At 46.3% G+C, this 17,377-nt stretch overlaps 1 protein-coding gene across 1 annotated transcript in view; it reads left to right on the top strand.

The window, feature by feature from the left end:
- The window catches only part of LOC126548538 (cytochrome P450 4V2-like), a 58,046-nt gene that overhangs the window by 25,979 nt on the left and 14,690 nt on the right, over positions 1 to 17,377 (top strand). The window contains exons 6-7 of the mRNA XM_050196765.3: positions 12,439 to 12,565; positions 13,861 to 14,115. Coding sequence (XP_050052722.1) covers positions 12,439 to 12,565; positions 13,861 to 14,115 — 382 coding nt within the window. The remainder of the gene's footprint in view (positions 1 to 12,438; positions 12,566 to 13,860; positions 14,116 to 17,377) is intronic.

Here is a 17,377-nt window from a genome sequence, read left to right on the forward strand (position 1 = left end):
TCGCCCAGCCTTAATAGCTGCGTCAGCAAGGCCTGAGATGCCAAGAGGCGGAGTGGAAGAGACTCTGCCTCATTAGTGACTTTCTTGTTTGAAGCCGCCGTTGGAACTCCCATCGCCAAGCGAAGTCCCTTTCTGTGCACTGCCTCCAAGCGCTCGAATTGACTCGATGACGGTGATATCAGAGGGAGCTGATAGAGAATGCGGCTTGTTATCAGTGCAGCGTTCAGTTTAAGCATGGATATAGGATTGTTTCCCCAACGTACACCTGCCAATCGACGAAGTGCGTTGATTTTTTGCACTGATGCAGCCACAACACTTTCGACCGCACCACGCCATAGTAGCTTGTTGTCGATGGTGACGCCCAGGAATCGAACATGAGTTGCACGAAGAATTGAATGCCCTCTAATATTCAGCGTCAGACGTGTTGACTTGCGTCTTACTCCCGAGAAAAGCATGAAGGCTGATTTTTCTGCTGATAAGGATAGGCCAAGCGTCGATAAGTGGCGGTCGATAGTGGAGATTGCGGCCTGGGCTATCCGGGCCAAACGTTTGTGTTGGTACCCCGAGATCCAAATGCAGATGTCATCTGCGTAGATGGACATTCTAACTGCCGTCCGACCTACTTTCAGGGCATCTGGAAGGCTGGCCATGGCAACGTTAAAAAGCAAGGGGGATAGGACACTTCCTTGTGAGACGCCGAGGGAAATGCGTCGCTTGACACTCATTATAATTCCCAGCTTCACTTGTACACATCGATCACTGAGAAATTCATGGACGAATCGAAGAGCATTTCCCGAGACGCCCATGGCTCGGAGTCCGTTGATGATGCCTGTATGAAGCACACAGTCGTATGCCTTGGCAACGTCCATAAAGATGGCGAGTGTGGAAAGGCCGTCTACGCGATGGTGCTCGATATGGCTTAGTAGATCCAAGACACTGTCCTGGGCACTCAACCGTGGACGAAATCCGGTCATACATGATGGCAGTCTATTTCCTTGCTCAAGATACCATGTTAACCTCGTACATATTAGTCTTTCCATCAACTTTGATACGCATGTTGTTAGCGATACTGGCCGATATGAGGTGAGGTTTGCAGGATCCTTTCCGGACTTGAGCACTGGCACCACCCATGCTGTCTTCCACGCTTCTGGGATCTCTCCAGTGCTCCAGACGTGATTAAATATGCCCAGAAGTGCTCGTTTTCGTTCATATGGCAGATTTGTCAGCATCTGATTGCTGATCGAATCGGGACCCACAGCACAGCGTCTTCTTAATTTGCTAAGCGCCAAATCCAACTTACGAAAGGTGAACGGCGTATCCATGGTATGGAATGCTTCAGATAACAGAGTGTTCGATACTCCTGCTGATCTGCCAGATGTGTATACGTCTGTAAAATCTTCTGCAAGGGTTTGCAAATCTTTTCCTTGCTTTAAAGCAAGCGCTTCGAATGGCCTGTGTAGGCGAATCTTTCCGGATAGGCTATTCATTACTCCCCATATCCTTGTCATGGGAGTAAACGCCGATAAACTCTCACAGAAAGCAGCCCATTGAACTCGTCTTAATCTTTTTGTGTGACGACGGATGACAGCGTTTATCCTGTTGTATTCAGTTTTCGCAGATGGATTTCCCGTTTTTCTCATTAGTTTTCGCTCCGCTCTCCTACGCGCTGCGCAGAGGTTCTTTAGTTTCAAATCAGGAGTAGGGAAATGATCTGGCAGTTTCAACATTGAGGTAGCCACTCTTTTGCTCCGCAGCATATCTGCGAACAGCTCACCAGGGGATTCGTCCAACGCTTCTCTGTATGTGTCCCAGCGGGTCACAGCACAGAATTGTCGCCCAGCAGTGTGAAATCCGGTGATGTTGGTGAAGATCGGAAAGTGGTCACTGCCCATCCTGTCTGGGGCCGTTGTTGACGATACGACAAGGTCTGTAGAATGGATCATGAGGTCTATGGCACTCCATGAATCTGGTGGTCTGAAGAAAGTCGGTTTGCCATCGTTCGCGATACACAAGTCAGCAGCTTCCGCGGCTGTGACTAGTTCCTTGCCTCGGGAATCTGCAGTCTTATCTCCCCAAAGCGAATGACGTGCGTTAAAGTCCCCACAGATTATTATAGGAGAGGGGCAACGAATGCAAATGTCCTTTATGAATGCCTCCATGGAGACCTTCCTGCGCGGACTTATATACACCGACACCACACTGAGTTTTCGTTTTCCTAGGCACACTTGCACAGCGGCGACTTCCAAGAAGGTAGAACAAAGGTCTTGCACTGGTAAGGTGACGTGAGGTATTTCTCGCCTGATGTATATCATCGCACTTCCATTTGCAAATGATGGTATACTCGGATTTCCATGTCTGATATACCCTGGGATCGTCCTTCCATTTGGGAGACCGGCCTCCGAGAGGGCTAGAATTGGTATAGGTATGTCTCGAAGGAAAAGGCTGAGTTCAGAAAGACGCTGTAGAATACCGGCGCAGTTCCATTGCATTATTAAGGGCACTTTTAGACGATGAAATTGACCAAGTGGGCGAAACATTGCCATTATGCTACTGAGTGTATGTGGAAGTAGAGCAGAGTATTACTGACTCAAGAGCCAGCACTGCTTCCAGCATATCCTTCGTTGAACTAGCAGGCACCTTCGCGACGTGGGAACGTAGTGCCGTGAACAAAGCGCGTATCACATGCTGGCAGTTTTCCTGCTGACTGTTGCCAAGTGGTACTTGAGGACGGTTTACTGCGGCCGCATAGGTGCGCTTTTCGGACTCTTTTCGAACAGGTTTTTCAGCCGCTGTGACCGTTTGCGTTGACTGAATAACTTCGTTTATCGGTGTGAGACGCGGGAAATGAGATGCGTACTCTGTTTCCAAACCAGTTAGTTGTGGCGCTCTGGACGTCTTCTTCGTGTTCGATGGTGCGCTTGCACTCTTTGGACCCAGAACAAACATCTTATTTCTTCGCTGAGCAGCTGTCCGCGCCGGGCATCGACCGTAGCTAGCAGGATGGTCACCGCCGCAATTTGCACACACAAAGTTGTCTTTACTTGCACACGTCTTAAAGTCATGAGGTCCCCCACAGCGCTTGCACCTCTGTTCCCCACGACAGTACTTAGCGATATGTCCGAAGCGCTGACACTTAAAACAGCGTGGTGGTGTCTCCACGTAGTCGACAAGCTCGTGTCTGGTGAAACCAAGGTTGATCTTCTCCGGGCGTTCAGAATTTGGAGCAAATGTGAGAACCACCGAGTTAGTGCGCCTTGACTCCCATTCAGATGACGAGGTTTGGACCCGACGGATGATTCTTCTTGCATGGAATACTCCCTGAGGTCTCAGGTAGGTGAGCAGCTCCTCATCCGAGTACCATTTAGGGACTCCTCTAACAATGCACGTGTTTTTCATATAACTGTGTGGGACACGGGCAGATATGACTATGCCACCGATATTCTTGGTCTCTAGAAGGACGTTGGCTTGTCCTTCTGTCTCTACATTTAAGAGCAGTGCTCCCTGTGCTGTGAAGTGGCTCTTCACTGGTGCTCCACCGAGAATCGTTTCAAGCTGAGAATACAGGACAATAGGGTTTACTTGCCTTAAATCATCTCTTTCGGGTGTTGCAGTGATTAACACTGGAATGCCCTTCGCCCTGTCTTTACGATGGCGCACAATTCGGAAACCACCCTCGTCCATGTCTAGGTCTGAAGCGTTCGCTACGTTGTCGTCATCGATGATAGTTGACTCGTCTTCAGATTCACCAGTGTCTTGTCGCTTGCAGTCAGGCTGGCTTGTACAAACCAGCTGGCGTTTCTGACCCGGTGTCAGCCCTTGGGAGGTCATGGCGGGGTGCTCGTCGGTGCCAGCTTGGTTCCTTCTAGCACCTTGTGAGGCGGCGGGTGGCGCAGCACCCGTCGGTCTCCGATACGGAAGGTACCTTTTCGAGTCGACAGACGTCTTGAACCGTTCTGATTAGTAATATGACCAGAAAATAACGATAAATGTAGGCAGAGCTACTCAGACAGGCTAGCAGCAGGTTCTTCGTCTTCTTCGTCTTCCAGTATGACCCTCAAACGAAGCGATAAAGAGCTCAACTGCGAGGTCATGGTTCATCTTCCACTAAACAAGCGAAGCGACAACCATTAAAAACGAAGACATTGTTGATCGTATTCTGTGATGCTATGAAGTTTGTGCGCCATGCGTATCTGCTGTACGTCAAACAATAGACGAAAAACGTCTAGGTTGACGTGCCAGAACGCTTGCGCCATGCGATTCAGCGAGCTTGTTCTGGTTTTTCGTCATCTGGACAGTGGTAAACCGCACACTGCTTGGTAAGCCTAGTAATATCTGGCCAAATACCATATGCCTGATCTACCACATCCTCATTTCACCGGACCTGCCTCCGTGTGATTTGTTTTTGTTTTTCGCCCTCTTGTGAAATGGCTGCTGGAAAGGGAGCGCCATTAAGATATGGCAACACTCCAAAGTGCTGTGACAAGTGTTCTAAACAGCACCGCGGATGAAGCGTTCTCTGCTTCCTTTCATTCCCTCGAGACACGTTTGCAATGGTACTTAGAGAGCAGAGAGGACTACTTTCTAAGAGGACTATATTGTACGTTGTATAAACCCTTCTTTTACGATCTCAGTCTGGGAAAATTTCTGACAGAGGTCGTATTAAAGAAATGTTGCAAGACATTTTTAAGTGCTGCTTAGAACTTCGGAAACACTTGTTAGGAACACATAAGTCAGCCGTCTGTAAGTGTGAGAAAATCATAATTCATTCATAAATTTCGGTCCTCACGAAGCAGCGCTGGGACTAAGAGAGAGACCACAAAGAGGAGGGCTCCGAAAAAATTCGGACTATCTGGGATTCCTTAACATGCGCCTCGGTCTAAGTACGCGAGCGTTCTTGCATTTCAGTCCTATCGAAGTGCGCCCGCCGCGGCCGGGAAGTATGGTGAAATCAGAAACGCGCTTAGTTCGTAACTTTCCTAAGGCGTCATACACATGAGTAAGCAGCAAGAACGTACTCGAGGCCTTTCATTTTTTTTTACAGAATCGCACTAAAAACCAAGCAAAAAAAAAGATCAAGCAGAGGCAAGAAAAGCACCGTTTTATCATGTGCCTCTTTCATGTTAAATATGTGGTGACAATTTTCAAACATAGAGACCAGCAAAGGCAGCAAGTCTCGTATACCAGGAAAAAAGAAAGAACAGGAGCGAAGAGCATGAGTCAGCTCAACACTCGGCCCTTGCAAACAGTGACCAAATGCACTTTGCTCTAAATAATTTATAAACACTCATAACTCATTTTTACGCCAGACATAGCTACAGTTTTAATTCGAACTTCCTGCATAGACTTTTAATGTAACTAAACTTCTAATCACAATCCTGAATCATATGGTGCAAATTTTTAAGGTGTTTGGGATGAATTAATGAATGAACCGTGAAATGAGAGTGAACACATGTTTAAGCGACATGTGATGCGCACGGATTTCGAGGAACGAACATTGTTAAGAAAATGAAGTTGTGTGGTAGCAGCGTTTGCGAGAATTGGCAGCTATTAAGTCAGAAGTCTCCCTCTAATTTCCACAGGGGAAAGATTAACTTTATTTACGAAACTGGCCCGGGACAACATGCAAGAGGCGCCAGGCTACTCTTACTTGCTCGAGATTCCGGTAGCATACGCGTATTCTGTTCTGACTGTATACCTTGCATTCTCTGAATGTGGCCAGTGCAGACAAGCCCCGTATGTAATTTGAGTAATTTGCGACGCGACGTGCCGGCAGCAGTAATACCAAAAACGACGCGCTTTATGATTAAAAATAGGCATGCGAAATGAAGCTCCGCGATGAATTTGACCAAAGTTGTTACCTGTACAAGTTGGAGAGGAAAGTGGAGATTGAATTAGTCATTCAGTTTTGAAAAGTGCGAGATATTCCAATCAACAAACAACATATAATGTAACAATGAACTAATACACACTGTTTAAGACGACCGTCGTCCGTGAATACATCTGTGCTCTCTTGTAAAGTAAATTAATGACTCTGTGTTCTAGTGGTAATTGCTGTCTTTTTTTTTCTTTTTGGTTATCAAAACCTACCACCTCTCCATACACTGTGAGTTTCAAAGAAAATTAGGAAAAACTGGTATCTGCACTGCACGTCACTTAGAGTGTTGGCTAAGGGTATATGGACAGCTTGAAAGTAACTACTGACTACGTAACAACCTTGCGATCTTCTTACTGCTTTAAGCACATGGCCGGACGCAGCTGACCTTTAGTCTTCTCCAAGCCTTATCTACTCCATATTGTCACATTCCGCTCACTGGCACCGCTAATTTTCATTGTTATAGTTGCAGCTAACAGCTCTAGGCTGTCGCCAGCTTCGGTGTGAAAAAAAAAAATGCGCTCGCAATGTTCTTATTTCCGGGTGCGTTGGTCACTATGAATTCTTCCTGCGTAAGCTTTTATACAAAAGTAGACGTTTTAATGAAGCTCACCGTTTCAACACCTTCGTAGTGTATAATATGTCGTACGGGAAGTCTAGTGAGCTAAAAGATAAGGTTGGTGTAAGCAGATTTTCTGCTGTTTATCTTCCCCGAGTGTCCTTTGTGAGGATTATAATCAACGCATCACCAGTGCGCACGTCGCATATCAGTGTTCATGAACAGTCGTGCAGTAAATCTCGGCTTCCCCCCGTCCACCCTCGCCCCCCCCCCCCCCCCCCCCCCATATCATACAATTCTCCCTGTTCTTCGCGCTCGCAGTGTTGACGTATAAATGGGAAGTAGAAGGGGACGTTAACATGGCGTTAGCGTGCATCACAACAAATGTAGCGTAGCCTCTGTGGCTGACCTTAACGTCCGCCAACGATGAACGTAAAGTTGCGCTTTCACGGCGCATTGCTGACGCACTACGCGCGTTAAATATGAGGACCCGAATCTCCAGCTTCAGTCATGAGGTTTTGACGGGCGCTTTTGAGTGCGCGTCCGATGTGTCTTTCCGCGTAATTCAAAGCGGCTTCGGTATACAGAGGTTGCGCAACAGGATTCCCCCAACGTGGGTAAAGCTCGCAAACGGAGAGAATGGCAACGCTCCAAATTAACGAAAAAAAAAAAAGAGCATAGCCGGCACGAAACGAGTGAAAAAAGAAAGGAAGACCAAATGGCCGCTCGGCGCATTAAACCTCTTTCTCTTTCTCTTTCTCTCTCTCTCTATGTCAAGCAGTAACGCGTACTCAGCCCGTTTCCAGCAGTTCGTTCTCTGTGCCAACATTCCTAAGGTCGCTCGTTAAACCGGGGTAAGCCACTACGCACGCTCTAATGACGCTGGTTCAGCTGTCCACACTCGTCCATTGTTCACGACGCCGTCCACGCAGACAACAATGGCGAACGGAACCGACGCGTGCCGCGGGTCACGTACCGGCAGAGCCTGCCTGCTGTGGTCACGGCCGATCCTCGCGTTCCGACTCGCCTTGCATGTGCGTTCAACGCCGCCGCGAACATTGTCGCGTCGCTTGAAGCGACAGTCGCAAGTATTCTAGCGATAATATTACTTTACATCTAAGGTGTACGAATAGCGAAACTCTTGATTCGAATCGGTTAGGAATGTTTTATTCTGAAAAGTGAATGGCCGAGCGGTGCTGCTAAATGAAAGGGAGAAGCTCGTTTTCATTTTCCAGCAATATGTTTCATCTTTTCAAAGCTCAGTGAATGTGCTTGCATAGAGATGAAGGTGGAGGGCAAAATATGATAAAAGTCAGCAGCGCGTCGATCAGTGCACTTGCGGGACCGACTTGGAGCAACGCGACATGTAACCACGTTATGCCATGTCGACCACCACAACGTGAAACTCGGAACAAAATACTAAATGAGACGTAAGCAAGCGCTGAACCTACAAATAAATATCATTGAACTGCAACACATTTTTTACATGCTTTATTCACTGACGTAGTACAACGAGACAGTGAATCGAAAAAAGGAAAGCCTGAGGAATAAGCAACCGAAACTAACAAAAAATTATAATGAACAGCCTGACCCAATGAATTAACTACCGCACCCTTAAAAGATGATCGAGCTCATGGTGGACAACGATAAAGGTCGTGCGCTCACACAACGATCATCATGGCTCAAGATTTCCGTAGCCTCAAATATTTCGCATATTGCCTACTTGCTATTTCTTCCAATGATGCTTATCGCTTTTAATTGCGGTTCGCATCGCCGCAGTGAAAGGAAGGCTGGAAACCCCGATGAATGTTTACAAGCGTTTAATTGGTCATGGTATGGAATCCAGGAAACCAAAAGGCGCATCTTATTCTAATTTAGCATTTTTTACAGGCCCAATAATTCTATAAGGATGTGCATAGTTGCATGCATCTTTAGAAAAAAAGAAACGTGAAGGGCAGATTAAAATAACAGTAATTAGTCTCAACAGAAGTAAGGCCTAAGTCTGGGCCTCTTTGGTAGACCCAGGCTTCCTGACCCCGCACATTCTCTTTTTTCCAACAGTTGTGGGAAAGCTCCCAGCTGTCAAAGTATTATGTACTTAGAAGTGGGCGTGGCGAGTCACTCATGCAAAAGTGTGTTTATTCGAGAGATAGGCTCCACAGGTTGGTTGTTCAGGTTGTACAGAATGTACAGGTTGGTTAGTCAACACGGAAAATGGCACGCTGGCAGAACACGCGACAGCTGAGGGTTGCAGGTTTTCTTCTAAGAATGGCGACATACAAAGCGCTAAGAAAGCGCTGCTGATGTTTCTGGAACTTTTCTCCGGCGTATGAAAATACTGTGCTCTGAGAGAACCTCATCACTAGCCCGTCTAGCAAGTATCGCGTCCACTGAGCACTATCGAAAACGTGCGGCTCATCTCCGGTGACAAACATAAGAAGTGATTCAATCACTGAAATCGGTAAACACTAGTATATAGCCCTACATTACGTTCTAAGTCTGAAACCAACTATGCAAAAATTCCTTGTTAAAGTGCACTTCATTTACCAGACTTAGTCACTACATGGAAGAGGCACGATACAAATATTGCGATAAATAACTGCCTAATGATGAAAGACATTGATAGCCCAATAAACAAATCTGCGCCACCTATAATGTGTGCGCTTGTTTCGGGTATTTCTTTATTACTATTACTCTAAATGAACATCGACAATCACTGCTCATTACTATTTTCTATGGATATAAAATCTTATACTGCTCTACAAAAGCAGACAGAACAAGGTATTCTACGTCCACAACAGTTTGTTAAAATTCTAGTTTGTTTCTTATGAATTAACTTGGCAGTGGTAAATCCCAAGTAGCAATTTTCCTTTTAGGGGGTATGACTCAAATTGTAGTTAAGTTGTAGTGTAATTATCCGGCAAGCGCTGCGGAATCCGCCTCTCTAGTAACATTTACGGGAATCACTGAGGAAAACACCCGGACTTACCCTCGAAGTTAAAAAGAAAAACCACTGAACGCCACAAACTGGCCTGCGCCTCCTCGCGTGTTTATGCCCTTCTGCCCCGTCACTGCTGCTAATTAGCAGCTACGTCCCAAGTCAAAAACGAAGAATACCAACACCCGTAGAGGGTATACGTACCTGCGCTAAGAATTTATGCGCGTGCTACACCGAAGGAGCACACAGTCTGTCTAAAATAGAATGAGTGAATGAATGAAAGTTTTATTTTGAAGAAGGGGAGGGCTCTCGGCCGCTGTTGGGTAAGAAAACTAGTTATTGCCCGCCCGCATACATATATCATGGTGCTGGAGCAACCTGGCAGAAGCTGAATTAAGGGGGCTCGTTAAGTTCTTTTCTGCGCGAAGATTTGAGTCCAAGTGGCCAGTACAGATCCTCGAGCGACAAGCTTGGCCTCAAAATTTCCTCGCAAATCTCGGGTACTGAGGAACACGGCAATGTGAAGAAGCTTCACGACTCATTTCATTCCAGAACACGGCTTTTTTCGTATATGGGGAGCTATATAAGTCGAATATATTGATGCTTGTGGGGTACAATTAGCGCTTCAAAACGACAGTTCATGCGTATGAAAGAAGTTCGCCTACGACACTTGATGCGTGGTGGAGGCGTTGTGCGGAAGTCCATGGAAATCACTAAAATAGTCTACCACGCAAAATGCAGGAATGATGCAAAAAGAGATTGGACACATCGTAGTGTCCTAGCATATTACCCATTTTTCTTCCCATACAGATCGCGGTACGTTACTTCGTCAATATGAACCCACGAGTCCACAACAAAGTACGCCCGCGAAATCTCAAAGGACTTCGAGTTGCCAGAGCGGAGACACTCGTCATCAGCGTGTTTTGTACTAACGTTCCATAAAGAACTCGTTCGAAAAAATAGTGCCCCGAAACTATTCACTTTGTAAAACTAATCTCTCGCTCTCTCTTGCTTGTGTCAATGAGGAGCGTCAGCGTCAAGCCTTGATAAAAACACTGCAGCCAGTAGCTTTAATGTTGCCACACGTCACCACGGCATGTGGCAATATGAAATTTTATTTAAATTTAATGTTCCCAGGATGCTGAAATAAAGCTGGCCAGAATAATGCGCGAGTACGACACTACGCAACTAAACATGTTACGCCACCTTACGTTATTTCAGTATGACATTACGAACAGCCTAAAGGAATGAGCATGCGGTTTTAGATGTTTTTAATAATGTTCAAGGCAATTAGCTGTTGGGAGAGAGAGAGAGGATAATCTATTTAAATGATGGCTCTAGGCCTATTTGAAGAAGTGGGTAAAGGGGAAGGGAGCTGAAGATGCCAAATTTTGCAGACTTTGCACTCGAATCTCCACATTACGTGAGCTGAGTGTCTCACTGACGTTAGCTTGTAGTCGGACCCAGTCCTTAAACGATGTCACCTCCTTAGGCCGGTACATATCCCTGAATGTCTTGAGTGCTTCACATGAAGTGTCGTCGCTGGCGACGGTGGTGCTAAAAGCGCTTGTTGTCATATTACTGAAACGTCTTAAGTCTTCGCGGATTTGCCGTGTAGCAGCAGCGCAACTCCTTCGAGTTCTGCAGCGTTTGAGGATTTAGAAGCCCTTAGACGCAATAGCTGTTGTAAAGTGTCGCTGTAAGCGGGATTACATATTTACTATACGCTATTATACGGTTTACACGGCACCAAGCCGATTTACGATTTCTATGTGGCTGACATGCAGAAAACACCGAGTCTTGTCGATTTTAGGGGCACCATACCTTTGCGTAATGCTTCTTTTTCTTTCTCTCTCTCTCTTATTCCCTCCTCTGTTCGCTCGTACTGAGCATACGTGTCTTATCCCTCTGTCTTCTTTCATTGTTCGGACACTGGGCTGCTCTGCTTCTGCGTTGCCTGTTTTCGCAATCTTGCTGCATGCTCTTGTACCATCACAATCAATGCGCATTCCCTCTCTTGTACGAAATAGATAATACACTCATGAGGCATATAGCGTACTACGTTTACCTTCGGATGTGGCTTACAATTGCGTGCCGTTTGCTCAACGTAGCAATGCCGGTGCTGTGACGGGGCGATAGAGGCGCCGCATAGCAAACCCAGACAAAAATAACCTATTAATGGTAAAAATATTTATCTTTTTGGAGAATTCCGCTTCCCGCAATTAGCCAGAGTAGCACTTTTTTTTCGCAATAAAACAAATATTTTATCATTTGTTCCCCTCGGATACATTAAGCGCAGTTGGGTAGCCAACCGGGCTCAGTCCTGGTTAATCTTTTTCCTCCTCTATCACGCTGATGCAGGCGTGCACAGCACACAAATATATATATAGTGACACAAGTGGGCGCTTGTCCGGATTCGAGGGTACGCGTGTAAAATGCACGGATGCTGCTTGGCAGCCTATGTAACACCTGCGCAAAAATATACAACTTAACGGGCTGTAAAGTAGCCTGCTACTGCTCCCACTTCTCGTAAGCATAGAAATTTTCAGACCACGCCACAGACGCACTCTTTGTCAGCTTTATACAAACTAGAGTCATCACTTTCAAAATCGCTGTTTATCACCGTTCCGGTTCACGATGTATACGAGCAACGGTCTCTCTCGGGAGACGTCAAAATAACGCCATTTAAGGCGATGTGGCTAAGCCACTTCATGGAGGACAATTTGATTACAATCGACACGCCTTCATCAAAACGAGAATTTGCCGACGTGGAGAGAAGCGCATGTGGCGTCTTAGTTGTGGCTCGCCACGTGGCCAAAGAGCACCGGCCTGGCGCTCTTTGGCCACACTTGGCCCTTGCGCCAAACACCACATTCATCAAAGAGCTGATAAGATTGCGCGCTCGACGCTGTTCATCAGCAGAAATGTTTACTGACTCCTGAACTTTGGAGCCACGTTATTGAACGAGTCGACGTCTACCAAAGGAAGCGGGTAGCGTGATGAGCAAGCAGTGCGGGGCGGCCTGCATCTTTTTCTTATTTTTTTTTTTGATGTCATGATCCATTGCAGCGCCATCAAGCTTTTCATGAAGAGAGTATTGCAGCCGTGGACTTGGATCGACGCGGTGTACTGGGCAACAGCGAGAGGCGTCCTGTTCGGCAAAGTTGTCAAGAGGCTACACTGCTTCACAACCAAGGTGAAGTAAGGCCAGGTGTAGAACATACAGGACACTTGTGCTGTGGCGTGCGTGTGCTTTTTCGAGCGAAACATTTTTGGTTGTAGATGCAGACAACTGAAACACCTGTGGGGCGGCGCCGTCTCACCACCGCGAGCGCGTTTGCGTTGACGCGTCTGCATTGTCGTTTGCTTTTCGCAAGCCCTTTCCTGGAGAAGCAGTAGACTTTAACGGCTGCTAGCTGCTCATTAATGTTTGCATTGCTGTCACGACATTTAACGACACGTCAGTAATCCATAGTCTTCCTTTGCAGTGCCAGCAAAGCTGCAGTCATGGCTAACAAGATTTTCTACGACTATCGAGAGCGCAGTCCCGCAGCAGAACGATGGAAACACAACTCGCTTGAGGTGGAATCCCTCCGCTAAGATAGAAACGAGCGCTGGCATCGAGGATGAAACACGTCCTTGGGACGTTTATAGCCAGCGAAAGACATAGAGATCACTCTTAGAATACTGCACCAATACATTTCGAAATACCGACTAGCCAGATCATGGTCGTTTTGCAAATTGTGTTCTTTCGGATACTATCTAAACAGAAAGGGAGATAAACGAACCGTGCTCGAATGCTTTTCTTTCTGTTTTTATTGTAAATGAGAAAGATTATCATAAGTACCTCAGCTATCTGCTTCTTTCGGAGTAAAAAGCTAACTATAGTTAGCTTTTTACACGAAATTTTCCTTTGGCTGTTCAAAGCAGCATGAATTTTAAATAAGTAGTCATCTTGCGTGAAGTCAAGCAATGAAAGCAGTAGGACTCTCGAGTGCATTCGTCACCCTTTTTATAAGATCAAAAGGTGAAGATAAGAAAAAAAACGTTCATGGCTCATTATAGAACGTCGCCTTGATAGAAGGTGGCTTGCATTGTAAGGCACCAACACCATAAGAGAAAATATTTCGCAGTTGAGATAATTGGGACATGCCTGAGCACCGATGTGATAGAAGTGTAAAAAAAAAAGAAAAATAGAACACGCAGGAAATCACATTAAGGAAGGACACACACTTTCATTGTTCGACATCACAAGAGTCGGAACTCTGTCTCAGTTCGTCACAGAAAGAGCGAATCAAAACCTCCACAGAAAAGCTGCAGCAAAAGAAGCGCCGGAATATGTGGCGATTGTCAGCCATGATGTTACGAAAGGCCCCAGGCAGAGATTGAGCAACAGTTTTCTGACAAGCACGTGTGGCCAAGAAATAAAAAAAAAGAGTCGTTGGTCTGACTCTACCCACGGCATGGCCTTCTTCTTCCTGCACAAAACAGGTGATCGTTGAGCGTCAGAAAGCCGAGGCAACCAGGCGCTCAGCGGCGAGGGCCGAGGCGGAGGAGGATTTCCTTGATACCGGTGGTTCTCGTGGCAAGGCGCCGACGGTGCCGCCAGCTCCTGGTACCGAGGGTACAGTCATCGGAACTGGTGCCGAGCGACCAGCATTCCTGGACCTGCTGTCGCACTACTACCGCAAGGGCATCTTTAGCGTCGAAGATATGAGGCAGGAGGTGGACACCTTCATGTTCGCGGTGAGCGCCTGGAATGAGAGAGAGACGGAGCAAGGTTCGGCAATCTTGAACAATTGTTTTCACATGCGGCGAAAACTGAAGCATGGCAATCAATGAATTTCAGTGAAAACTGATTTCTTATTTAGTACTGAGAAACGCACTCACGTACGCAGGCACGCACACACACACACGCACACACGCACGCACGCACAGGCACACGCAAATCACGCACCGGCTTTGTAAAAGCAGTCGTTGGTATAGTAGGATATAACTTTAAAAAAAAACAGCAGTTGGCAACCAACGCACATGGACCGCGCGGGGTTGTTTCTTCACCCGTGAATCACAGAAGCAAAGAAAATTGTCGTCAAGCGACCATTTCAAAATGGCGTCGTGCTTAATACCTCCGGAGCGTGTGCTGTTCTTGAAGTTATTTCATCGGCGGAAGCAATGAGGTGTGCAACAGACATGGACAAAATGCATCGGGTCTGAGCATTGCACTCTTGAAAAGTCCGTGGAGCAGTTAATTTCACTGCTGACTCAGTTTTACTCGTGAAATTTCACTGCCAACTGAAGTGAAACTCGACAATAAGTAGTTGCATTGAAGCAGGCATTTTATTTCAGTTCAATAAATGATTAGGCTTTCGCCGTTCCACTATAATAGACAAGTGAAAACATGTAAAATTAGGCGCTTATAATTTTATTTTTATGGCTACTGTCTTATTTAGGTAACATGGAAAGTTTGAAGTACGAACTATTTGGAACCTCGCGGAGGACAGTGGCTGGCGGTTATTATAGGGTGCGTGCGGGGCTTCACTGCAGACTTAAGTTGTATCCGACTATAGTTCACATCCTTATTTAGTTGGGTAGTGTTCAACTGACGAAAATTCTGAAAACGTACGCTTAGCAAGTGGACCCAAAAATGTATTCTTGGAGCAGTTCATTTTTCATGGCTTGTAACCGGCACCAGAGAACATCTCTACGCAAGGACATATCAGGGTCATCACAAGGCTAACAGCTGAAAGCTTAGTTATCAGTCACGCATAATAAATGCTGGCCGACAAACACTGAACCGAACATACACATCAGCGCAAGGGTACACAAAAAAAGAGGATACGCAAAAACAATTGTGGGACCCGCCGTGGTCCCGTAGTGGCATTGGCGTTGATTGCGCTGCTAAGCCAGAGGGCGCGGGATTGAATCCTGGGGGGCTATAACGTAAATCTATTCCAAACTGTTTCCATCCCATTTATGCAATCGGCACTCCACGAGTGGCCAAAAATATTTCAAGCTACCCGCACTTCGCCTCTCTGCCACACGACTTCACGAAAACCGCAAGAAACTCGCCATCTGATATGACGCGTACGCACTGATTATGCATTAGTAAACCGAACAAAATAAGAATAGTTATTTCATTCCACACCTGTTTGGCCATCAGCCCACCGCTATTAGTTCAAAAGCTTTCGGGTTGCGCCCACTTCACCTTTCTGTCACGCGACGTCCCAAAACTACGACAACTCATCTCGTCAAAGTGACGTGCACGCATTAAACATGCGTTAATATGACGAACAAAACTAGGCTTTTTTTTTTTTCGAAATAGGCGGGAAGTACTCCGTTCCGAGCGTAATAGATGTGTGGCCACCGATCGCTCTTTCACTGGTTACTCGGAACTGCCAGGAAGAACGAATTTATTTGCGTGTAAGAAAACTTTTCACGTAGAAGTATAACGTTTCCAAAGCCTTTCGACACGTGTACGACATCGCTCTTCGAATTCTTCACTGAGGATCCATTATAGCAACATTTTTAACCTTCCGTAGCATGCCGCCGCGATTATCCACAAGCCACCGCAAGCTCAGCAAGCGGAAGCGGGTTATTCACAGACGCCGGCACCTGCCTCCTCATCCGGTTATCTATATTCACTGCGATAGTTTGGCCCTAGCGGAACCCTCTCTAGTTCTGTACGCTCCCCGCCTCTTGGTAGCTAATCCAATAAGAAATACCTGTCAAGGTAGGCAATATTGGCTTTAAGATAAAATAGCTCCTCTAAACGGGGAGAACGTCTGATTGGGCGTTTCAAAGAGCGCTGCGTGTCACCACCCAATCCTTGCATCGATGGGTACGTAAATTTGACGTAAGGAAATTGCAATAAAAGCAGATTGCAATAGTTTTTCGTTATAGAACCCCTGGCCACGGCGGCCGCATTTCGGTTCGGGCCAGATGCAAGAACGCCTGCGTACAGTGCAGGATGCACGTGAACGAACCCCAGGTGGTCAAATTTAATCCGGAGTCCCCCACATAGACATGCTTCATAATTATACCATGATTCTGGGACGTAAACACCCTTGAGTGCGTAAATTTTGTTGCGTTTCCTTAAGCAATATTCCTCAGTGTGTAAGGTGTTTTGTTCGCCGAAGGGGACAAGTGTGATGCTGCAGCACCGCACATTGCTATAAAGAGATGTAGACATTGAGTCTGCCTAAAGAATAAATTGATACAGAAAATTCGTTTATGTACCTAACAGCGAGCCGTTCTTTTCGAATGCGTGCAAATTTTTAGCTATCTATCCCTTGTGTTCATTAAGGAACTGGTGCCCCTGAGCGGCAATCGTGCCTCACCTGTGGCAGACCATTCGGAACAGTGCCCACTTCCCTCGGTCTCTCTGTCTCTCTCTCCCTCGATAACCCGAATAAGTGTTATCTCTTATATTCGAAAGAAACGAATATCGACAATTTCAAATAGTGAATTCATGAATAGAATAAGAACAAAACAGCAGAGAGGATTGGATTATATTCGAAATTCGAATAATTCACAAGTAGAAATAAATAAACGATAACAAAGTAACGTCTAAACATGGAGGAAAGAAACAAAATGGGAGAGGGCCTGATGTCATGTTTTTTAAAGCCAGAAATGAAGCCATGTAGGTGTGCCATCTCTGTTTTCGCCTCCAATCAGCTCGCCGGAATAGATAGGCGCGAGCTTTGAACTTGCATTGCTACGAGCCGCCGGAAGTGTGTGCTGCTGACGCGCATCAGAACAAAGCCTACGAAACTTTTGTAACAGTTTTAGTGAAGCACACGTGCTCCTGGGCTTTTCCGTGGCACGTTGAATAAGACGACGAAGACCCGCGCCCTATATAATTACTTGAGTGTTGCTGGCTAACACACTCATAGACCCTAAACTCAACTTTCGAGCTTACACGCCACGCTTGTCAGTTGTCAGCTAAGCCAAGTCAGCTTGTCTCGCGAACAGGATGTGCTGCGAGAAAGACACAAGCCGAAAAAAAATC

Source organism: Dermacentor andersoni, chromosome 1, assembly GCF_023375885.2.
Source record: "Dermacentor andersoni chromosome 1, qqDerAnde1_hic_scaffold, whole genome shotgun sequence".
NCBI classification, from domain to species: Eukaryota; Metazoa; Arthropoda; class Arachnida; order Ixodida; family Ixodidae; genus Dermacentor; species Dermacentor andersoni.